We start from the raw sequence: 25,268 nt of genomic DNA on the forward strand, positions 1-25,268 counted from the left end.
CGTTATTACCACAAAATTCTGCAAACAGCTCTCCGTTTTCGCTTTTTTTCCGAGACCATGGCGTCCCATAATGCGCTCATGGTTCGAGTTGTCGGCTCCGATCTTCGCATTGAAGTCGCCCAAACAGATCTTGATATCACCCTTCGGAATTATATCTACGACGGCATTGAGTTGACTGTAACTATGCCCACGGAGTCGAAAATGTTTCCAACCCGAAAACATTCTTATCTAGATCGGACCGAGAATCGAGCTCGCCGTATCCGGATTGACAATCCTACGCCTTTGCTCGCAAGGCTACTGAAGACCCCTTTGCTTTGTTCATATTTAGTATTAAAAATAACTTTGTTTTTTTGCGGAATTTAGTCTTATCTAGGAAATGGTGCATTATGGGGATTAGAACATTCTGGGGCATGTCTTTCGTGTGATGGAGGAATTCTGGGGAATGTCTTTCTGGAGATTGCGGTTTTCTATGGAGTAATGCATTTAGCACCAGTAACGCTGGGTAGACACCTTAACGTGGGGGTTAGGGACAAAAGGTCGAAAGACAAAAGGTCGAAAGGACAAAAGGTCGAAAGACAAAAAGTCGAAAGACAAAAGGTCGAAGGGACAAATGGTCGAAAAGGACAAAAGGTCGAAAGGGACAAAAGGTCGAAAGGACAAAACGTCGAACAGGACAAAAGGTCGAAACGGACAAAACGTCGAACGGGACAAAAGGTCGAAAGAAACTAAAGATCAATAAGATCAAAAGGTCGAAATGGACAAGGAACTGAAACGGAGAGAGTCAATCTAGTACCAGAGTTGCCCTACACAGTTAGCAAAAACTCTACTCTTTTATTTTTCACAAGTTTTAACAATTAAATAAAATTTGTACAGTTAGTACAACTAATAGATGGATGTTGAGTTTTCTATATGTTATCTCGATCTGTCAAAATGGTACACGCCGCACATCAAATACACCGACGTATATTACACGCCGGTGTATTTTCAATGCGTGCGCTTGCGTGGCTGCGGAGTGCACTATTTTGACAGATCGAAGCAACATTCAGAAAACCTAGATTTTCATCTATTATTTGCACTCATTGAAAGTTTTTTATTTAATTGGTAAAAATAGTTTAAAATTAAAGAGCAACTTTTTTGCCAACTGTGCACAATACAAGTTTTATTCATTGCCTAAATCAACAATCTTTTTATCTCTAACAGAACTATCTTGATATTCATAATATTGTATATTGTTTCATAGTAATTACTCCTTCTTTGAAAATTGCTCATTCTTTAACTTTGATTGATGTGATGAATATGTTATTTCTACTTGAAATAATATGCAATTCTTAAATTATTTCGGAATACACCCAACTTGTTATCAACTTGTTCTTGATCGACCTTTTGTCCCTTTCGACCTTTTGTCCTTTTCGACCTTTTGTCCTTTCGACCTTTTGTCTTTCGACCTTAATGTAGACACAATAATATACTTGGTCACGAATTCTAACTACAGTGCATACCTGTTTTTGTCCTTTTCGACCTTTTGTGCCTTTCGACCTTTTGTTCTTTCGACTTTTTGTCCCTTTCGACGTTTTGTCTTTTCGACCTTTTGTCCTTTCGACCTTTTGTCTTTTCGACCTTTTGTCTTTCGACCTTTTGTCTTTCGACCTTTTGTCATAGATTCTTAACGTGGTGTGTTACCACGGTTACATTGCCAGCTACAGGCAAATCTGGAATCTGGCTAAAACTGGAATCAAAGATCACTCCCCTTCTTGATTTCTGATAGCATTCTAGATAAGGATCTCAAACATAAAACATGAGTATCACTAGTATCAATCTACGAATTATACCGTAACAATGCTTATACTTATGCTTTTGGGGAGTAGTGCATTCAGGGGAAATGATTTCTGGTGAATCTCTTTATGGGCAATGGGTTTCTGAGGTACCATCGTCGGGGGTGACAATGGGTCAAATGGGGGTGAGAATGGGTCACTGTTTCAACTACTTAGAATGCTTATAAAATAGATTAAATGTATCTGAGGGAAAGAAGACTAAAATATAAGAGACCTTTTTGAACGATTTTGGTATCCGACCTTCAGGCTGCCGGTGAGAGCGCTGACCCATTCTCACCCCCAGACCCATTGTCACCCCCGATGGCGGTATGACATACAATCTGTGAGTCCCGGAAGATTAAGGGAACCCAATCTTGCCTCGTAGGTATATCTCCAATATATTTGAACGGACTTTCGGAAACAAGAAATTTCTTCTTTTTTGACTTTATAATAGATTTATTCAATCCACTTCCACCTAATTATAAGCAACTGCACTTTTCATTCGCAGTCTGTTCATCGTTTTACAGTATTACATTTATTTTTAAGTGTTAACAGTGGAAACTAGAATTTCTGCCAAATGGCCGCTAGATTGGAGAAAACTAACACAACTGTGATAATCACCACGCGTGTGTTCAAGTAGCTGTTCCCTCTCCTGAGATCTTCCGCATTTTTCGTCACATTCATCGAAACAAAAATTTAAAAATTTCAACTTGAAATTCAAACAAACTTTGCAGTAGATTCCAGCAATCATGTTTCCTCTTATATGATCGAACTTAAGTTAAACTATTTTAAAACTAATGTATTTGACTAAGAGAAAACTTTACAAGCCAAGTTTTGTTTTTCCCAATTTAATCAGCCGATCAACTAAAACTAAAATCAGTTGTTCCGTAAAAACTTATTCATAACCTACAACTTATGTGTATGTAAACGTGTTTTCTGCTCATAAAAGCTGACCTGTCTTATATAGATAAGAATTCAAATAAAGAATAGACAAGACAGTCACGCTTTTACCGGCAATGTATCTTTCATAGGAAAAATGCTCTCTCCTACGTGTCATTCATTTCAGAATAATATTGCATTATATCCTTGTTGCAAGTTGGAAATCAAAATGTTCACATCGTGAAGTCCGACTGTGTTTGTGGTTTGTGTTTTGTAAACATGTTGTATGTGGTCAAAAGTGTTCAGAACAAATCATGGCAAACCTTTTGTAAAACTCAAGACTGTTCACAACACCCTTCCCCCATGAGACCTTACCGATAACGACGACTTAACCCATATGACACCACCTAATCTTCATTGCTATCGTTGTTCCTGTCGGGCGAGTGGTCATTGTTCTGTGGTGACGCCGAGCGGGACTTGTCCCGTTTGTCCTGGGAGTGGGATCGATCGCGTGAACGGGAACGCGAACGGGACTGCGATCGTGGCGAACGAGAGCGAGATTTGTTGTCCTTGGATTTGGAGCGGCTGTGCGAACGACGCACGGATCTGGAACGTGATCGTGAGTGGGACTCGTCCCGCTTAGCCGATCGCGACTTGGACTTGGAGTCCCGTTTTCTGGGGAAAGAGGTGAGCATTAGCTGCAGTAGTTGATTGAGTGATGTCTGACTCGAGTGAGTGTGGGGGTTGTTTGGAACTTACGGCGAACGAGAGCGGGATTTTTCCACCGACTTGGATCCATTCTTGGACTTTGAGACGCTTCGAGACTTGGAGCGACTGCGAGAGGAACGGCGCGATCGGGAGCGAGAACGGGAGCGGCGGCGTGAGCGAGATCGGGAACGACTGCTAGAAGATCGGGAGCGAGCACGACCATTGCGTCCGTTGCGGGATCCGCGGTCCTCAACCAAGCGAATGCGGCGTCCATTCAGCTCGGTATCGTCTAATTTATCAATGGCCGTTTTCATGTCGGAGCTGGTAGCAAACTCGACCACTCTGAAATAGAACAGGAATGCAAAGTAAGATTATTTTCATTTCTTTCTGGATTCAAAGAAGCTTACCCTTCGTTTTTGCGCTGCTTATGGGCATCAGCATAGGTCACTTCTCCAGCTTGTCGCATGTAATCCTTCAGGTCCTGTATGCGTCCAACACGTTGATCAATTTTAGAGTTGTGTATGGAACAGAAGAAAAATCAAGCAAGACAAATAAAACAAGAATTAATTAGTAAACCTTGGAAAGTACTTGTCTACGTGGGATGTAAAGCTAAACAACAAGGTCTCTTTTCTCTGATCGCTAACTACGCGTGCTCATATATTTTTTTTATCTCGATCATCCTATCGCTGCTCTAGCGTACCCTGCGTTCTGTTCTTGATTACACGGATTCTGATCGAAAACTATCGAATGTCATAATGAAAAAAATCAATCATCGTCTTCGTAGGAATTGTAGACTTATTATCCAGAGAGGATCTATCTCTATCTCTCGTATCTACCGGGAACGATCATCATATTGGTTTGTGGTTGTAATCTCTTGATTTGAAGAATTGAATTCGATTTGATAATGCATTAGTTTCTGTTCTTGTCTATAACAAGAGATTCTCTTAGTTTTTTAATGCATTTGTCTCTTCTTCGTTATTCTTTTTTGCTCCATGCTTTTCGGTCAATGAAGTTTTCTGTCTTCATTTTATGACATCTTCTCGATTTCTGTGATGTGAACGTCTCGCCTTCTTATTTGGGGTGGTGGTGTTCGCATCCCTCATCGATTTCGTCATAGTGTGGCATTTCATCGAGTGTCTTTCGGGATCTATCATTGGAATTCTCTCCTCCAGATAACCATCCGGTCAACGGGAACTATCCTTAGTGGGGTAACTCAAGCTTCCATCGGCATATTTCCACATTGATTCTTTTCATTATGACATGAGTTCCGTTTCTTCAACTGTTCGCACGTTTCTTTCTTTTACCGACAGTGTCAACAAAAAATCGATACAAGAATGTTAGTTTTATGGTGATTCTTTTGTAATCGCAGGTTAATAAAAGAACGTCTGTTTTGCTTGAGTGTTAGATAAGAAGTGAAAATTTATTCAAACAAATTACGTTACTAAGCATGTATGGAATCGCAGGTTACTATGTTTCACCAATACTCCTCCCTAATCTTCGATTCCTACAAATTGTTTGAATGCTCGAAGCTTTTGTTTCATCAACGCTTTTGTCAATCCATCTGCTGGCTGTTCATTGGTATTGATGTAACTTACTTCAATTGCTCCTTGGATTAATGCATCCTTCACAAAATGATAGCGAATATCCAGATGTTTTGTTCTTGGCTTATACCCTTGGTTTTTCGCAACACATATGGCGGATTGATTATCGCAACGAATAGGGATTATGTTTTCTTCAAATATTTGCGACTGAAAATGCCTCCACCAAAATGCCTCTTGAACAGTTCGGGAAAGTGCGAAGTATTCAGCTTCACACGACGAAAGAGCCACTGTTGTTTGACGTTTCACATTCCAAGATACTGCTCCTCCCATAAACGTAAACACATATCCAGAAGTTGATTTTCTCGAGTCAGGATCTCCTCCCCAATCCGCATCTGTGTAGCCCGTTAGTACAGATTCACGATCCCGACTGTAGGTTATTTTGTGTCCGCTAGTTCCACGCAGATATCTTATGATTCGCTTCACTGCATTCCAATGTTCACGTCCAGGGTTGTTGCAAAATTGACTGACTTGATTTACAGCGTAACTGATATCCAATCTCGTTGCTTGAGCTAAATACGTTAAACAACCAACAGCTTCTTGGTATGGAATTTGCTTCATTTCATTTATTTCTTCTGGCGTGCTAGGACACATTGACTGGTTTAGCTTGATACTAGCTTCTGTTGGAGTTAGGACTGGATTACAGTTTTCCATTTGGAACCGACGTAATATACTTCTTACATATTGTTCTTGATCAATAGATAGTGTACCCTTTTTCCGATCACGTTCTATCCGCAATCCAAGACAAACATTCGCCTCACCTAAATCTTTCATCATGAAGCGACCATGCAGGAACTGCTTCAACTTCCTCTTCTGTTTGTTGTCATTCGTAAAAATCAGAAAGTCGTCCACATATATGGTAACAAAAAGCATCTTATCACCATTTCGACGATAGTAAAGGCAAGGGTCAACCTTCGAACGGGACAGACCAAAATCTTTCAATGCAGCATCCAGTTGATTATTCCAGACTCTACTCGACTGCTTTAGTCCGTAAAGTGCTCTTCGTAACCGACAAACACGTGTTCCATCCTTGGCGAACCCTTCTGGTTGGTCCATATATATTTCTTCATCTTCCAATTTACCTTGTAGAAAAGCTGTGACTGCGTCCATTTGGTCAATATCCAAATTGTATTTCACTGCCACGGCCAATAAATATCGGATGGTAGCATAACGTACAACCGGCGCATAAACTTCATCATAATCAATTCCCGGTCGTTGAGAACATCCTTCACCACCAGGCGTGCTTTGTATCGTTCGATAGTTCCATCTGCCGCACGCTTCGTCTTGAACACCCATTTGTTACGAATCGGTTTCCTATTATGGGGTAGATTCGTCAAATCCCACGTGCGATTATCCATGAGAGCTTGCATCTCTTCATTCATTGCAGTAATCCATCGATCACGATCTGGTCGACGCAGCGCATCATCGTAAGATTGTGGGTCGTCAGATAACATTCCGATAACATCATTTGACATCAGGGGAACACTGTGGGGAAACAACAGTGCCAGTAAACGAATTAAAACTGACGTAATCTTGATACTTGCCTGGAGTTCTGCGCTCCCTATCGCTGCGCCTCAGCCCATGTTGCTGCTCAACTGGCCTGTTAAATTGCGAAGGGAGCGCAAGATCATCGTCTTCATCTAGGGATTCGAAATCGCTCTCATCGCTTTCTGATGCATGGATTGGATCTTCTATCTCGACCGGAATTCCAGCATCACCTGCATCGCGTTCTTTTGGTTCTTCGATTGTGTATAGTTCCATAAATTGAACAGCTGGACAGTTGTCTATTTGCAAGTTGAAGTTTTGAGGTTTGCCTTCATTAACCACAATAACGTCTCTGCTAATAAAAACTTCTTGATTGGTGGGATTATACAATCTGTAGCCTTTGACGTCTTCCGCATATCCGATCAGAATAGCTTTATGTGACTTCATGTCGAACTTTCTCCTTTTTTGCTTTGGGATATGCACCAGTGCTGTTGATCCGAACATCTTGAGATGACGTAAATCTGGCTTTCTTCCGGACCATGCTTCTTCTGGTGTTATTGCATCTAATGATCTCGTAGGACTTCGGTTTATCAAATATGCTGCCGTCGAAACTGCCTCTGCCCAAAACTTCTTTGGTAATTTTGCATCGTTGAGCATGCTTCGGGCTTTCTCCACGAGTGTCCGATTCATCCTCTCTGCTACTCCATTCTGCTCTGGAGTGTATGGACAAGTTCTTTGATGACGAACTCCGTCCTTCTCTAAACTGCTCTTGAAAAGTTTGTTCACATATTCAGTACCATTGTCCGTTCTTAATATCTTCAATTTTCGTTCAGTTTGGCGCTCTGCCATTGACTTGAACTTTGTGTATGCTTCAAAGGCTTGGCTCTTCTTCTCCAAAAATACAGAAACACCTTCCTTGTTGCATCATCTATAAATGTCATCACAAAACGACTGCCACCTATTGACGGGACTTCTATTGGGCCAACCAGATCTGAATGAACTAAATCCAATGCAGCATCGGCTCTTGATGAACTTGATGGAAACGGATTGCGCGAATGCTTGCCTTCAATGCATGCGATACATTCTGGAACAACATCATTCTTCAACTCGATTCCATCCACTATCGTTGCAAGTTTTCTTAGACTTTGATAGTTCAGGTGCCCCATGCGTTTATGCCAAACTTCGGAGCTAAATGTTAACATCGAATGTTCAGCTTTCCGGTTCAATCTATACAGACCACCAATTTGCGTTCCAGAAGCAATAACGTTGCCGTTGTTTTCACGTACCTCGCATTGGTCAGCAGAGAAGACTACAGATAAACCCTTTTCACATATCTTGCTGACAGAAAGAAGGTTTGTTGCCAGTTCTGGAATCTGCAGTACATTTTAAACTTCGATTGGACCTTCTTCTAGTTGTAGGTTCATCATACCCTTTTGCTATGCACATCATTCAACCATTGCATTGTTGGCACATTGGCAGTTCCAACGGGATGCGACATTTGCTGCAGTTTCACAAAACCGTTGGCACATCGGGACATATGCCAGGTGGATCCTGAGTCGAACTAGCATTCCCGTTCTTTAACATCACCCATTGCAGATACTCCGCATAGTGCCTTGCTTGTCCTGCTGTTTCATCATACATTTTGCAGGATAATGGCCTTGTTTCTTACAATTATCACACGAACTATCTTTCTTCGTTGGCCCATTGTTACTTCTACGTCTTGATTTTTGATGCGAATAAAGTGCTCCATCGCTTTCGCCGCTTTTCGGAGTAGCCTGAATTTTGACATCTTGAAGAATTTTGGCTTTCACTGCGTCTGATGTCAGGGCCGTACCAGAGGCTTCCAAACCCATTATCATAGGCTCGTAATGATCAGGAAGTCCCATTAATAACAACGCCGCCAACCAAGAATCGTCAACCTGAAATCCGATGCCTGCTAACTTATGCGCCGTCGACATGAGCTCATCCACGTAAGCTTCCACACTTCGACAATCCTCCAATCGTATCGATGTCAACTTCCTCAGCAAACCAATTTTACGCGTTAAGCCATTATCTTGAAAAGCATTTTGCAACTTCTCCCAAGCTTCTTTGGCAGTTTTGCATCCAAAACTAAGCTATAGTTTGTAGTTTCCAAGCTTAAGCATATAGTTGCCAACGCTCGCATGCTAACTTCTCTATCTACATTTTCATTTGCTTCTGGCATCACAGCTCCCCACGAACCTTCACGAATTAATGTCATTTTCATGGCAAACGCCCAGGTAGTATAATTCTCACGACCGCGGAGCCTTTCAATAACAGGTAAGCCAATTCCACTGATCCGAGTGCCTCTAGCAGCTACTGATCCTGGAATTCCTACTTCACCGTCTCCACCAACGTCGCCGCTACCAGTAGATAATTCACGGTTCATGTTCAAAGTTCTGCTCAAACTATGGCCAATCCTGGGCCCATAACCTTTTGTAATCGCAGGTTAATAAAAGAACGTCTGTTTTGCTTGAGTGTTAGATAAGAAGTGAAAATTTATTCAAACAAATTACGTTACTAAGCATGTATGGAATCGCAGGTTACTATGTTTCACCAATAGATTCACTTATCTCTGACTTTTTTCGTTTTTTTCTGTTTTGACAAAAGAATGTATCTAATGAAAGTGAATGAAAATCGACCTTTACCTTTTGGCCAGGACATACACACAAATTGCGCGCGCTCTTTGCGTGGGGCCGCCGCACTTGTGTCGCTCACTCAAGAAAGGAACCCTAGGGAATGTGTGGCCACTCTTGGTCTGATTGTCTGTCTCTCTCTCTGTGTGTCTTCAGGGCCCATCACTCGTCTCAGTGTGCTTGCTTAGGTGGTAGGTAAAACGTGTTCAACCAATTGCGGACGACCGACCGTCGCGCTTCGTCAAGTGCTGTGCGGTATAGCTCGGAACGTTCGGATCCAAACAGCGGAAAAAGTAAACGATCCACGTTTGGCTCCATTTCTTCTTCAGCGGATGTCCCCACAATCGAACAACCGGTATTACCAAACCCAGAAAACCAGCTAAACTAGTATGTGATTTAAAAGAAATTAGGAAAAAAAATACGGTGCTCGCCGACAGCGGGATGGCGCAAGGATGTCCGAACTGCGGTGACAGTCTACCAAATATCCCGGAAGGGGCTCACGATCGCTCATTCGGATCAGGTTGATCACGGAAAACATCATCGGAATAATGCTCGTCGCTACGCGGAAGTTGAACTTAAGATAGCAGTCATTTGTTGGCACTAGCCACGACCCTGACTCTGGAATGTCCCTCATCAGTCTCTAGCTCTGTTTGGGGGGTGACCTCGACATGATTCTCTCTCCCTCGCACGCTTCTTCGTCTGAAACCGTGTGGCGGGCGCATCAGTGAATGGATAAATCTTTAAATTTGATTCGGAAATTTAGAAAAATTAATAGAAATGATACTGTTTTAACAAGGCAATAAAATTTGTGAGAAAAGTGATTGTACTTTGCGTAGTTTGCGCAGCTGGCGGAGAACATCTCTCCTTGTATCGAAAAGGACCATCAGGTTCGATAATCGTGCGGAGCCAATATGCGTTCTTTGAATCGGTACGGACGAAGGCCACTCCTTGTCTGGGGTCGATTGCTTTGCGGGTGAACCAGTTTCACCGGGACTGTCTCTCTACTAGCCGAAAGGGGGGAACGACCTCCGAACCACGGATGATGATTGGAAACCTCAATAGCTCAAGTTATTTGGCGCACTCTGTCCGGGTGCCCTTGCCCGTACTACGATGGTAGATCATCTGTTCTAGGGTCGGCTACGCAAGTCCCCATCGACTCGCGCCGCGTAGCCACAGATTGCCGCAATTTGTAATCTGATTTGACAGGTTCATCCTAATCATCATCACCATCATCATCGCGTGGTTGCTTTGGGTGCACATGGCGCCTTCCTGTCACATTGTTAACCGTGTTCTTCTCTGCAAACCCCAGATCATGTAAGGAGGGTTGCCTTCAGGAAAAGATAACATAATAATAGTTTTACTATTTTGTCGTTCTTTTCGGTGGATACTGTTTGGTTTTTAATTTCGTGTGTATTGTAAATAAGCTTTCAAAACTATACAGATCAACATATACACAAACAAGGTCTGTTATTGGGGGAAAGGTGGGAGTTTGTTATGGGGTCAGAAGTAGTTAAAGAAAGTAAAAGATAAACTACGAATAGGAAGTAGCCCAACTGAACATTGCATGCGAAATGGTCGTTGGTTGCGGAACCCGCAGACAGTGTCGATCCTGAAGAACGATGCTCTCTTCTATAACAGCTGCTATTGCCTCGTCCGAATCTAGGTTCAATGTTAAGCACGTAGCTCCATTCAAGGTCATTATTCCGTTCAGTTCTGCCACTGTTCAAACGCATCCAGTCTCATGCCACTTGATCGCCGATTTGAGTGTTTGTTTGTTAACCATTGTCAGATGTATATCTCGGTATCATCTACGCTTTATTCTTTCGCGTTCGGTATTTGCGTTCATCCCATTTGCATACGCATTGGCAACACCCGGTATGGTGTGTAGAGCAAACTTTCTCAGTCCGTTTTGACGATCTCGTTGTAGTGAACTCCGAAGCCACATCCTTCTTTCTCGGATTTTGAAGCCAGCTCATCTGTCCTGATGAAGTCCGGTTGGCAGAAGTTGGTATCTTTCTAGATATCAGCTTATGGATTAGCTACGTTTAACTGTCGCAGAAGAGAATCAGCCATTTTTCGGCAATCGACACTGTCCGAGCGTTCTGCAGTATACATAAGTAACTAATGTTTCAGAAGCGAAACATGAAAAATAAGAAAATAACAAAAAAAAACATATTTGCACTTTGCGGACTGGAATGTATCTGGTTTCAATATGCCTGTTGTATATCCAGAATTCGGATTCCTGTTAACATTCGGAAACATTTTTGAACGAAAGTACCATTTCTAAAAGCGAATAGAGTCAAATGAATGGTCTGGTCTGTAAACAAGAGTAAGGATAACTTTTCAATTGAACTCTGTATTTTGTATAAAAGTTAGAAAATTCGAAAAGACTATGAGCGTTGAGGGCTCTAAACGGTCTCATCCAGAACGGCTGCCTCACAGACAAACAGACGTAACAGGTTGAACATTTTTCAGAAAAATCCATCGCCCAACTCCTCTACCACCATCTTGCGAACATGTTACACGAAACAATGTTTCGTATGACATTGTCACCAGAAGGCGTTGGAGTGAAATGTCAAACTCAAAGGATTACGACGCTAGCGCCTCTAGTTGTGAAACGCGCAATCGATCAAATTCAAATTGATCGTTGAAGTCATGGTCGATGGGAATTTCTCTAGTGTTACGTCTGTTTGTCTGTGGCTGCCTTGTGGTTCACCAACACAATCTTACAATTACCCACCACTCCGATTAGCAACGAGCAATTTATGTTTTATATATAAACCAAACCGCAAGTCAGTCCCATCTGTATATGGATGCCATATAAAGGTGGGATTGACTTGTGATTTGCGGCAGTATAACGCTTCAACTTAAAAAAAATTATCAGAACTAAGTTTGAATCTCGATCCGAATGACAGCAAATACTCGAATTGGCATTTTCTGATTATACGCCAAATCGGCCATATAGTGCTACTTTAATGCTTATAAGTTTTAAAATAGCCTTAAAGCGGCCCTATATGGCGGTTTGGCGTAGGGTTAGGCGGGGCAAGATGGGTCACGGGGTAAGATGGGTCAGGGTCGTTTTTAAGCATCGTATACATTTTAATGTGGAGATTATGACTTTGTAGGAGGAATAATTTGGTTCTACTTTATTGTCACTCGATTTGATGATAAAATTTCATTTTGGTAGAGTATGACAAGGTAAATTATTTTTCAGCATTGTTTCTTATGCGAAACACATTTTCTATAAAACGTGTAATCTCGTCGAGTAATCCAAAATAAAAACATTTTTAGTAATATAGTGAAAGTATTATAAGTAATGTAGGCGATGTTGTACTAACTGCATTGAAATAAATAAATTTGATCGAAAATTAGATATTCTAACACGAACTTGCAAATGGGGCAAGATGGGTCAGCACATACTAAAGGACATAGTTCGTATTCAAAACATATATTTAATTGCTGATGTAATCATTTTAAGGTTACTTTTGAGCATATTGATGTTGATTTGTTAATTAAAAATGTATATTTTTTGTCTTTAAAAAAGCAATACTTGGACGACGTTTTCATAAGAAAATACAGACATTTTTAAATGTAGTACCATTTCTTAATCCGAGGCTTTAAAATTCTTTTTTATTCAATAACATCATTGGCATTGAACTCATCTATCTGTGTGTAAATTAATATTGTGAATAAAAACAATATTAATTGCAGAATTTAAAGGTGACCCATCTTGCCCCGGCATTTTTTGATTGACAGAAAAATAGACTTCTACTTTAATGACTCAAAATGAAATATTAAGTAGAATTTTTGTTATTTCATACCCATGGCTTACAGATTATGAACTATTTTTATAGATCCACGTTGAAAATCAAAACTAAAATGTTTCTATTTCGAGGCATTGAGGGTTCGCCTTAGGTGACCCATCTTGCCCCATCCTACCCTAATATAGTGCTAATGGTTACTTGGGTGGTCCACGCTGCAAAATAACCTTCGGAGGAGCAGCTAAACCTCAAGTGTCTTTTTAAACCCTCTCCCGCCAATGATGTCTATAGGTCATAATAAATTCTAAGGTGTCAGGCCATTTGGCCGGTTTTAGGTATAAACTTTAGTGACTAAAATAATTAAAATCTCGCGTGATTTTTGAAAACGTCGTAAGTCCAAATGAGAGACTCTCTTTCAATACGCTCTCTTTTGCTAATATCTAGGCGAGTTTAAAATTTGTTGCAGTATTTTCACCTCAGCACACTAGACAAAGCTATTTTCTTCATAGCGATGCTGGAAAATCCAATGTAAATGTTAGAATGGCTTTGTAATAATCGAAAGAGAAAGTAAACAAAGAGAGCCTCTCTTTTGGACTTACGACGTTTTCAAAAATCACGCGAGAAATATTGATCAAATAGTGACCAAAAAAGTGACTTACAAATTTAAGGAATTTTTAATTATTTTATACATTTGTTGTACAGTAAAAATTAACTAAGTGAACACACTCATTTGCAAAAATGAGTACTTTTTGTAAAGAAGCCTACAATCAGAAACTTTTTTTTTTCTCCGTGCCCTCTTGCACTTGGTCCGCAGTTCGTTTTTGCGAAGCCTGATTTGTAAGCACGTTCAACACCACATGGGTAGATCTTTTGGGATAGGGATGGGAACAATAAGAGGCCTGTTCCCCGAAGGATCCCAAGACGGGTTTAACATTCAAAAACAAATATAATGTTCTTTCCGTCATCGCTCATTATTTTTCCTGACGTAGAGAAACCTCGCTCGATATCGGCGTTGTTATGTGATGCAGCAGGGTATCTTTTTTTGTTACTTCCCTTTTCCTCTATGCTAGCGAGAATTATCGTCGAACTGCTTTAAAAATTGTATGGCCGTGATTCGAACCTAAAACACTAAAACATTAAAAAATAATACCGCAGTGATGCGCTCATTCTAGTCACACCACCACACTATCTGTGTGTATTTTCAATAACGGGTAGTGCTCAAAAGTTTAACCAAAGCGGTCAAAGTTTGAATATTTTGAAACACGAAAATACAGGTACAGGAAAAATTCGAAATCGATTTTTTTCATGCCAGATGTTTTAGAAATGCATGAAAGGTTGAGATCTGTGGTCCTTGAAAGCAATTTTTTTGAAGAAAATTTAATTTTTGGACCTTAGATAATTTTTGGGACTTGAAATTTTTTTCGAGATCGAATTTTTTTGTGATGCCAAATGTTTTAGAAAAGCATGAAACGTCGAGATCTGGTGTTAACCTGAAAAAAAAATTTTGAGGAAAATTGACTTTTTGGGATTTAAAAAATTTTTGGAACTTGGAAAATTTTTCGAAATAATTAATTTTTTTGTGATAAATGTCTCAAAAATGCATGATAAGTCGAGTACTGAGTAGTTATCTCGGTAAAAATGGTAACCTGGCTTAGAAACCACGCAGCTAATAACTGTGGAAGTGCTTAACGAACACTAAGCTGCGAGGCGGCTCTGTCCCAGTGTGGGGATGTAATGCCAATAAGAAGAAGAAGTCTCAAAAATTATGTAAGTCCCAAAAAGTCATTTTTTTCCAAAGAAATTTTTTTCGAGGTAACGCCAGATCTTGACGTTACATGCATTTTTGAAACATTTGCCATCAATTTTTTTTAAATTTCGGAAAGTTCCAAAAGTCCGAAGTTTTAATTTTTTTTTTCAATTTTTTTTTCGGTATAACACCAGCTCGAACACCAGATCTCGACATTTCATGCATTTCTAAAACAATTGGCATAAAAAAAATCGATTTCGAAAAAACTTTAAGTCCCAATAAGTCATTTCTTTCCTATACCTTCCTTTGCTCGTCTGACATTAAAGTCTAATTCCCCTATTTTTTTTTCATTTCAATAGATAAAAAAAAAGTCAATTTTTTTTCGAGTTAACACCAGATCTCGACGTTTCATGCATTTTTGAGACATTTTTAATCAAAAAATTCACTGTCATAAGACGAGTTTAGTATACACCCGATTCTTTTTTACACGGGGGATGCGTTCCGTGTAAAAAAAGTTTTCAGTTCAAAATTCGAAAATCCGTGTAGAAAAAGTTTTATGATTTTTCGGCGAATCATGCAAAATGGAGCACCTCTTCAAAAAAATTTTATGGGATTTTTTTTACACGGCCGTGTAAAAGCAGAATCGGGTGTCCATTTAATTCCACAACCTCGTAATACTTTTACGTATACGTATTTAGGCCTCAACTGACACTGAAGACGTCCTTACAGTTGAGGTCAAAATACGTATAAATATAAAGTACTACCTCTTGTAATGGTGATGGCACGAAAAGGCTAGAGGATATGGAAGACAACGAGTGAACCACCTTTTCACAGCAACCCAAGTGAGCAAAAATGATTTTTTTTTCTTTTTAGACTGTTTTTCTTTGTTAAAAAGCAATTTATCGCCGGAAATTTTCGTGACTAATTGTCCTGTGCTCCTGGGATTGAGCTAGTATTACGAACCCTGCTAAAACTGTTTTCACGACCATAGTCACCTGTATTGATGATGTTGGTTTGCGTGGGAGTGCCATCAGATTGGACAAATCGACATTCGAATCTGTGTTTACAAAAGCAGAGCAGTCGTTTTGAACATTTGGACAACATTACGGACAACAGACTCACAAAATTTATTAACGGTACGAATACTTTACTGCCGAAAATAAATGGGCTATTTCACAAAGATTGTTTGAGCCGACTTAATCCGTGCATAATCAAAATGCTTATATCGGAGTCTTCGGAATAGCTTCCTTACCTTCCAAGAATGAGCATGTTTATTCTGCTCTATGTCGGAATGAATGTCCGAGGACATTGGCTGGGTCCAATGTGGGAAGTGTAAATACTGGGCTCATTTTTCGTGCGCTGGTGTTGACCAAAGTGTTGTCAAAAGTAATTGGCTCTGCCCACAGTGTGTTCCAAGTAGTGATCTGCAGCTGAAGGTTGCTGATGCGACCAGCAAGAAGAGGAGTAAGAAATCCGGCCAAAAAAACGATGGAGGTTTTATCATGGAATTGGATCCGACTTTGATCCAATTGAAAAACTATTGATGGAGGAACAACTCGTCTTCGCAAAGCAGATGGCGGCGCGGAAAAAGCTACTTGCTCGACAGAAGGCGTGGAAGGAGGAGCAGCTGAAGCAGGAACGGGAGATGCGTGAGCTGGACAAACGGGCTCGAGAAATCCTTGAGACGACGATCAAGCGAATTGGCGACCGTTTCGAAACAGGGTTGCTGTGGAGGAAGGACGAGAGAAGATTTTCCGGCAGCTACCCGATGGCCGTTCGACGGATGAAAGCCTTCGACCGTAAGTTGGCCAAGAAGCCAACGCTAAACTGCCCATAAATACATAACAGTCCCATGTTTGCTTGATATCCTAGGTAGGTAGGTAGGTTCAGTAGGATTCGATGGCAGCTGCAAGGGGGACCCATGAGCTATGTCAAGTACTCCACTTTTCAGAGGTAAGGGGGCCGTAGGAGCAGCGGGAGATCCCTTCGCAAGTAGGGGTCTAGCGAGGTCTCCTCCCACTCACTAGGGAGGAGAACGGTGTTGAGCAAGTAGCTAGTTTGCACGGGACTAGCACTACCCCTGCGGGAGGGGTTGACAACCAGAGCGATGCGGTATCCGGTTAGTCGCCAAGCAGCTCGATGAGATCATCGAGTTCACGAGCGGTCAAAACAATATCAGCAAGGATCTGAAACAGAAACTTCTGGTACTTCGACAGTCGGTTCAAGCGGTAAAACGCGAGCATGGCACGCTCACCAGGAGGGAGGTTAGAAGCGAGAAGGGGGAGACACGTACTCCGACAGAACCTTGGAGAAAAGGTCCCGACGCAAGAGGTGATTGGCACCACCTCGAGTGTCGGCGAGGGAGGGACTGCGGCGCGCTCCTAACGCGCCCGGCTGCAGTCAGAGAGTCGGCCGGTAACGTTAAGCGGCGCCTAACTGTTACGGACAGCGGTACGGTCGACTTCGATAGAGGGCACCCAATCAGGCGAAACCACGAGTGAAGGGCAACGGTGCGGCCCAGACTACTAAACCCCAGGGTGATAGTAGCCACTCTGCGACGGCTGCTCAGCGGACTGAAAATCCCTGGCAGCTCGTTAGCAGAGTTAAGAAGAGGGAAGAGAGTCCTCACCCCGCAAGGAAACTTAGGGGCAAAGGTGAGGCCTTGTTCGTCAAGACCGACAAAAAGAGGTACGCCGACGTTCTTAAGATCATGCGAGGTGCCGGAAAGCTTTCGACACTGGGTGAGGACGTGCGAAGCGTCAGACGCACCAAGGCAGATGAACTGATCTTGGTGCTGAAGCGTGGAGCAAAGGCGAGCGGTACCGCCTATAAGAGGTTGGCCCAGGAGGTCCTGGGTGAAGGAGTTGAAGTGAGGTCACTGGGCACCGAGGTGACCCTCCGGTGTAAACAGCTGGACGCAGTCACTGAAGCAGAGGACCTCATTTCATCGTTAAAAGCTCAGTGCGATATAGAAGTCGAGCGGTCTTCTATTCGTCTTAGAGGTGGGCCCTTTGGCACTCAGGTAGCTTGGTTCGAGTTACCGGTAGCGGACGCCAAAAGGTCATGGCGGTCGGGAAACTGAAGGTTGGATGGTCAATATGCCCAGTAGGCATATTCCAGCCACCTTCAGTCGAAAAGTGTTTTAGGTGCTTCGAATCTGGTCACAAGTCATGGGAGTGCAAGGGGCCGAACCGAAGTAACCTGTGTCGTCGTTGTGGAGAGGAGGGACATTTTGCGCAGGCCTGCGATAAAGCACCAAGGTGCCTTATCTGCGCTATTAGGAAGCAAGCCCGTAACCATGTTATAGGTGGAGCTACTTGTCCCTTCGGTGGTGGCAATAAGAAGTCGCCGTGCGGGTAGCACAGCTGAATCTTAACCATTGTGCTACTGCCAAGCAGCTGCTGTGGCAGTCGGTCTCTGAGTCAGAGACCGACGTCGCTATTCTTGCAGATCCGTACCGTGTCCCTGCCAATAACGGAAACTGGGTCCCGGACGACTCCAATATGGCGGCGATCTGCACAACGGGCCGGTTCCCGGTCCAAGAGGTCGTACACACACCTGTCGAAGGTGTCGCCATAGCTAAGATCAACGGGGTGTTCTATTGTAGCTGCTATGCCCTACCACTGTGGCCAATAGAGCAATTCACCCGGATAGTCGATAGGCTATCGTCCGACCTTGTAGGTCGGAAGCCGGTTGTCATATCGTGGGACTTCAATGCTTGGGCGGTGGAGTGGGGAAGCCGCTGCACCAATCAGAGAGGTCAAGCTTTGCTAGAGGCTCTAGCAAACTTGGAGGTCGTGTTAGCCAATGACGCCTCAACCATTGATGTTACGTTCTGTAGCCCCGGCCTAGCCGGGGGACTGAACTGGAGGGTCGACGAGGGCTACACCCACAGCGACCACCTAGCCATCCGCTACGTGATCAGCTGTGGTGTGCAGCAACCGAGGTTGAGGAATCCCCGTCAGGTCCGTGGGTGGAAGGCCCAAAGCTTCGACAGCGAAGTTTTCACCGCGGCGCTGGGACTGGAGGGTAACACCGACAGTCTTACAGGGGACGCACTGACAGCTGTCCTGTCACGTGCATGCGATGCCAGCAAGCAGAGGAAGGCACCAACGAGGAACGGTAGACCTCCAGCATACTGGTGGAGCGCAGCAATCGCAGACCTTCGATCAACCTGGCTTACGGCTAGGCGAAGGATGCAGAGAGCTCGCTCTGAGCAACTAAGGGATGAACGCCGCTTGACGTTCAAAGCTGCGAAGTTGTCCCTTAACAAAGCCATCAGTAGTAGTAAGAGGAAGTGTTTTGACAACCTATGCCTGAACGCCAATGCTAATCCCTGGGGCGATTCCTACAGGATAGTAATGGCGAAGACCAGAGGGGGGCTGGCGCCTCCCGAACAGTCGCCGGAAATGTTGAATCGCATTATCGAGGTTCTCTTCCCGTCTCATGTCACAAGTCCTTGGCCATTTCCAGCACCGCAGAACGCGAGTGCTGAAGTGGCTGAAGTAGCAGCGGTGACGAACGAAGAGTTTCTTGCGGTGGCCCGAAACCTTGATACGAACAAAGTTCCGGGGCCCGACGGAGTGCCAAACCTCGCTCTGAAGGCAGCGATCATGGCTAACCCTGACATGCTCAGGACAGCCATGCAGAGATGCTTCGACGAGCGCAGTTACCCCGATAGGTGGAAGAGACAGCAGCTGGTGCTGTTGCCGGAGCCCGGGAAACCACCAGGTTACCCATCGGCGTGCAGACCAATCTGCCTACTGGATACCACAGGGAAGTTGCTTGAGAGGATTATCCTCAACAGGCTGACCCCGTACACCGAAGGTACAAACGGCCTATCAAGCAATCAGTTTGGGTTTCGTAAGGGTAGGTCCACGGTGGATGCTATCAACTCGGTTGTGAAAACAAGCGGAGGGGAACTCAATTCTGTGCGATTATTGTGACGCTCGACGTCAAGAATGCATTCAACAGCGCAAGCTGGGATGCCATCACGCTCTCGTTACTCCGGTTGGGCATTCCGGTGGGCCTGTACAATATTTTGGAAAGCTATTTCCAGAATCGCGTACTCTTATACGAGACCGATGAAGGGGAGGGTAGTGCTTCTTTCACCGCAGGAGTCCCTCAGGGATCTATCATGGGCCCGGTGCTATGGAACACTATGTACGACAGTGTTTTAAGACTGAAGTGCCTCCCAGGTGTTAAGATCGTTGGCTTCGCTGACGACATAACGCTGGAGGTTTACGGAGAGTTGATTGTTGAAGTGGAACTGACCAGTGGCGTAGCCACGGGGGTGGTTTTGGGCCTAAAACCCCCCCCAGAGACAACATTTTTAGAAGAAATTTTTTTTTTCGAAAAAAAAATTGTTCAGAAAACCCCCCCCAGACCAATTTTCTGACTACGCCACTGGAACTGACTATAGTAGTAGGAATGGATGAGCTCAAGGCAGCTGGGGCTAGCTCATCATAAAACGGAGTTGGTTATTGTTAACAACCGTAAGTCGGTACAGGAGGCAGTGGTTCGCGTGGGCAACTGTGAGATCATTTCCAAGCGGGAGGTGAAGCTCCTCGGGGTGCTGCTCTCGACGATAGACTGAACTTCGGCAGTCACGTAGATTACGCCTGCAGGAGAGCTTCGACAGCTATTGCGGCATTATCCAGGATGATGTCCAATAGCTCGGGGGTGCGCTACAGCAGACGCAGGTTATTAGGGGAGGTGCCGTATCTATCCTCAGATACGGCGGCCCAGCTTGGGCCTCGGCGCTTAGCGTCGAACGTAACCTGCAGAAGCTGGAGAGTGTACACAGGCTAGCGTGCCTCAGAGTGATAATAGTCAAGTAGTAGAGGAACTAGTGGGTAGCTATTTACGAGGGAGAGGAACTAGTGGGTAGCTAGTTGAGATTTGCAGCTAGTGTCCAGTAGCTAGTATGTGGGCGTGCGTAGTCGCACGGACCCCTCCCAGAAATAATGCCGCAAGACTGTTCCGGGGAGACTCAGGGTCTGTGAACAGGGTGGTTTTAGCGGGTTGGCGGTAGCTAAACCCCGTTCGCCGGTAGCCCACCGGTGTCTGGATGCAGATTCCCACCCTACTGGAAAAAAAAACATTCGGCTCAACGTGTTCCCCCAAAAGATATTTGAGTTACATGATAAGGATTGTCGCTTAGGTTCTCTTTGTTCTGCTGTCCGAAACATTTTGGGTACCAAACTGTCAAATCGTATGTATTTTTCCTTCATTGACATTAAGCACCCTATCCTTGCCAGCAAAACATGTTCCGGACAGCAACAATCGTTATCTTGTAACTAAAATAGCTTTTGTTCACCCATTTCAGCGCAGTGCGTGAAAAACCTGAATGCCGAGTAGTATGCATTGCAGATCACTACCCGGAGCCCGCAGTGGCGATTGTCAAGCGGCACTACGTCGACGACTACTTCGATAGCGTGGACACAGTACCTAGAGGAAGCGATTCAGCGAGCGAACGAGGTAAAGTACAGCCACTTCCAAGGTGGTTTTCATATTATTATTAGGAATTGGATGTCAAATCCTAAAAAGGTTTTGGTTTTGGAGAAGCAGCGGATCGACGGTTAGTCAAGATAAAGGCAGTGAATACGAGCCCGTGCTAGGTATCGTGTGGGATACGGTCGAAGACCTATTTCTGCTTTTCCACCGCGTCGAAGTCGGAGTATACGAAAGTCTTCCAAAGAGGAGAGCGTCTGACGAAACGGATCGTGTTCAGCATCGTAATGGCTCGATTTGATCCCTTGGTAAAATGTTAATTCAGGACCTGTGGCGCACTGGTTGCCAACGGGCGACATCGTTGACGAAGCATCATGTATAAAGTGAATTCGCTGGACGAACATTCTGGCGGATATATTCAGGCATTCAAATTGCCACGCTGCTACTTTGACAGCGCACGATCGGATGAGGTCCAGAACGTGCAGTTGCATATCTTTGCGAATGCGAGCGAGACGGCGTACGGGTTACGAGCCGTGGTACGAAGGAAGAGAGGTGGTGTGCGCGCTGGTAACAAGTCAAGCGAAGGTGGCCCCGTTAAAGCAGCTGTCGATTCCATGTCTGGAACTTCTAGCAGCAGTACTTGCTGCACGAGTGTCACCAACGGTACGATAAAACCACAACATTACCATCAACAAGGTGGTATTCTGGATCGACACTGAGGTGGTTCTATCATGTATCCAGTCCGATCAGCGCCGCTACAAGCAGTTTGTGGGCTTTCACATAGGAGAAATCCTAAGCCTAACGCGGCTGGCAGATTGGCGATGTTTGTCGACGAGGCTGAACGTGGCAGATCAGCTAACGAAGTGGACACCTAAACAGCGCATGGGTACGAGGACAGCAGTTTCTGTACGAGACTGAGGAGGAATGGCCGAGGAATAATTCGTCGCCAGTGAATACGACTGAGGAATTTTGGGTTCATCTGTTGCTACACGGCGTTAAGGTACCAGCGGTTCTTAGTTCAAACGATGGCGTGTTTATCTCGAGTACCGCTGCAGCAGAAGGAGTATGAAAAAGCAGAACGATGTTTGCCGAAGGTAGTACAGTCGGAGTGGTTTATCGATGAGCTGGAGGTGCTGTCGAGGAACAAAGATCGTCCGGTAAGCCAGTGGATGGCAATCGAGAAGTCAAGCTGACTTTTTTTTTTGCTTCGGAGCACCACTTTAAACTTCATACTTCCTATAACTATAATTTAGAGACAACGAGCGTTTTTGATTTAAAATAACATTTTTGATTTTTTGAGCAAAAAATGCCATGGGCGGGAAAGGGTTAACATCAGTTCCATATATTAATTTTTCGCATACCTAGATCATAGGCAATCGATGAAGTTTCAAGTCGCATTTTTTTTCGAACAAAATTTTATGTCTTAATGTTTTATCATGTTATGTGAAATTATGATAAAACTGTTGCTATTCGCGGAGGTAACTCAAAAATGACGCAACCCCAAATAGGACTGGTATGCGTGCAGCGTAAGTACTATACAAAACACAGAGATTCAATCGATATGACACGACTAGCGTCGATCATACCAGTATGTATTGATAAAATCAAGTATGAAAATGCTTCTCTAATAAGATACAAATATTAAAGACCATTTAGATTCATCCACATCCAGTGCAAATCAAAATTTAAAGAACTTAAGAATCTAATAACGTTAAATATATACACATTTTGTTTCCATCTTCCAATGACTTGTTTCTTGTATTTAATTTGATATCCTTTTATTGATTATTGATTTAAAAATCACCTCAACCAATTAATGTTTATAAATTTCGTTTTCTTTAGTACAGTTTAATGTGGAACTGAAACAAAACTAGTATACAGATTGTGAATTTAGAAACATCCGGAGCAAGTAAGATCGCCAAAAACTTGAAAATGGTGATGGAAATCCTCCTATCCGGAACTTATTTACTGATTAACACCAAATGTTACAGAATTAGATATAGGTAGGTAGGTAGGTACTACAACAACAGGAAACCAAACCTTCATGGTAGACGCCAAATCCCTCCGCAAATAAAAACGGAAGAATCTGACGCTAACAACTACTGGGGGAAAGAAGGGAGTGGGAAAGTAGTCGAAAAGTCCCTCTGATGCTACATACCTGCCAGCTGACGCGCGACGAAAGGTTCTCCACCGTCAAGCGGTACTCAGTCCGGAGCGGTGGCCCATAGCGGGAACTGTTTCTCGAATCTCTTCTGCTTCTGGAGGTTGGTTTCCAAGTTTAAAAAAAAAAACAAAACATTAGAAAACTTTAGCATTTTGGACATTATCGTGTTTTTTTTTTGTAGTACTTACTTCTCAAAGCGACCTCCACCGCCTCGGCGGTCGTAACGATCATATCGATCGTTATCGCGACGCGAACCGCCCCCACGAGCTGTTCCACGAGCCGGTTCAACGGTCACCCTGTAAACAAAGCAAGATACGCATATGGAATGACATGGAATAAATAATGGTAAAAGGCGCAAAAGAAATATGAAAATGAACTGTATATTGAGACTACCTACGCACGATTCGTGCCGCTGAAGATCAAGTTCATTGAACTTATTGTGACTTGTCACTTCAAAGGTGTGAAAAATTTAGTCTGTACGGTTATTTTTGTGGCGTTGTCTTTAATTTTATAGACGTTATAATGCGCTATTTGATTTGGTTTTCCATAGATATTTTTCATCATGTCCATTAAAGATTATAATATACGTCTCCGGATGTTCGCTTAAAACCAGCTCTTGACTAATGGAACAAGAAAACCGTCTGAATGACTGTACATCAACTTTCAATGCAATATGTGACGAGCCTAACCTCGCGGTGAATGATAAGCAAAAAACAAACATTAGCGCTAGCCGATGTTGTTTTAGCACAAGCCCTTATTGCTGCACTGTCCGAGTGCATGCAGAGTAGACAAATATTTCATCAAGTGGAAATCGTTGCAATCGCAAGTGCATCCATAGACAAACATACGTAACAATTAAAACAATATGAAGATGTTATATGTATGCTTGACTTTAGTCGGGGTTTTGACCCTTTTGTTTTGATATATCTTTTTGAATCAAACAATTCGAAATCTAGAATTTAACTTTAAGTTGACTGTGTCGCAAATGTTTGATTTGTAAAACGAACGATATTTACCTTTCGCCTAGTATTTCCTTCCCGTTCAATTCGTAAACTGCATCATCCGCATCACGGTAGTCTTCGAATTCCTACAATAGTTAAATGTTAAAATGCAATCATTTTTCCTTATCAGTCAATACAACTTACCACAAATCCGTATCCATTTTTGATCAATATATCGCGCGTTCTCCCGTAACCCTTGAAGAACCGTTCCACATCACGTTCCCGGACTCCATGGGGAAGACCTCCCACGTATACACGCGAACCGACCATCGTTCCTAATGCTTGGCAACCTACAAAATAAAATAAAACCCATATTTTACATCAAGATGGGAATCAAACATGGCGGAAGCCACCGCAACCGATACCGCATGATACTGATGCGGTGGCACATAAAAATTCGATAAAAACTATCAAATGCCAGCGAATTTCACCCAGTTCTAGTGTCAAACGATACTTACTTCAAATTTATCGCAAATTGAAACTGCTGACGGTTGTAATTCCTGTGAAAAGCACTTTTTCTTTTCGGCACGTAGCGTACTGAGGAAATTCAAAATGGAGAGCTTTGCCAAAGGAAAATAAGCGAGACTACGACGAGAGATCCAACGCACGTCTAACCTCCGCCAACGATGGTCAACGAATGAATGGGAAAAAGCGAAACGAAAAATAAACCGACGACTGAAATGAACACAGATCCGTTAAAAACAAAGACGTTTTTGCCGTTTCCGCTACCAATTGCGTGACATTTGACACTTGAAAAGTCTTTTTGACATTTTTGAATTGGTAACCGACTGAGTGAATTCTCGCTTAACTTTTCAAAAAGCCCATTGATGATTTGGGCGTTGCAAGAAAAAGAAGAAGCTGAAGAGAACAGAACAGAACAGAACACAGATAACACCTGTCACAAAATCAAGCTTGATTTGTCGCTGATGGCACCAAATTGAAGTCCGGAAGTCGATCTTCACACTTCCTAACGCTTTTCCGACAATGTGTTGATGTCAAACTCAAAT

General features: G+C 43.2%; 1 protein-coding gene across 2 annotated transcripts; it reads right to left on the minus strand.

The window, feature by feature from the left end:
• Positions 1-2,538: 2,538 nt before the first annotated feature.
• On the minus strand, positions 2,539-24,905 carry LOC134223138 (serine-arginine protein 55). 2 transcript variants are annotated; one of them, XM_062702278.1, is made up of 8 exons: positions 24,720-24,904; positions 24,406-24,551; positions 24,277-24,347; positions 23,449-23,556; positions 23,255-23,354; positions 3,806-3,879; positions 3,450-3,740; positions 2,539-3,365 (listed from the first exon to the last, which is right to left on the minus strand). In XM_062702278.1, exons 2-8 carry the CDS (start codon positions 24,529-24,531, stop codon positions 3,098-3,100), a joined length of 1,038 nt encoding a protein of 345 aa, XP_062558262.1. In that variant the 5' UTR covers positions 24,532-24,551; positions 24,720-24,904; the 3' UTR covers positions 2,539-3,097. The 2 variants fall into 2 exon arrangements, with proteins under 2 accessions (XP_062558262.1, XP_062558268.1); XM_062702284.1 differs by lacking the exons at positions 2,539-3,365; positions 3,450-3,740; positions 3,806-3,879 and adding an exon at positions 9,148-10,463 and having other exon boundaries at positions 24,720-24,905.
• Positions 24,906-25,268: the final 363 nt, after the last annotated feature.

The sequence above is a fragment of the Armigeres subalbatus genome, chromosome 1 (assembly GCF_024139115.2).
Source record: "Armigeres subalbatus isolate Guangzhou_Male chromosome 1, GZ_Asu_2, whole genome shotgun sequence".
NCBI classification, from domain to species: Eukaryota; Metazoa; Arthropoda; class Insecta; order Diptera; family Culicidae; genus Armigeres; species Armigeres subalbatus.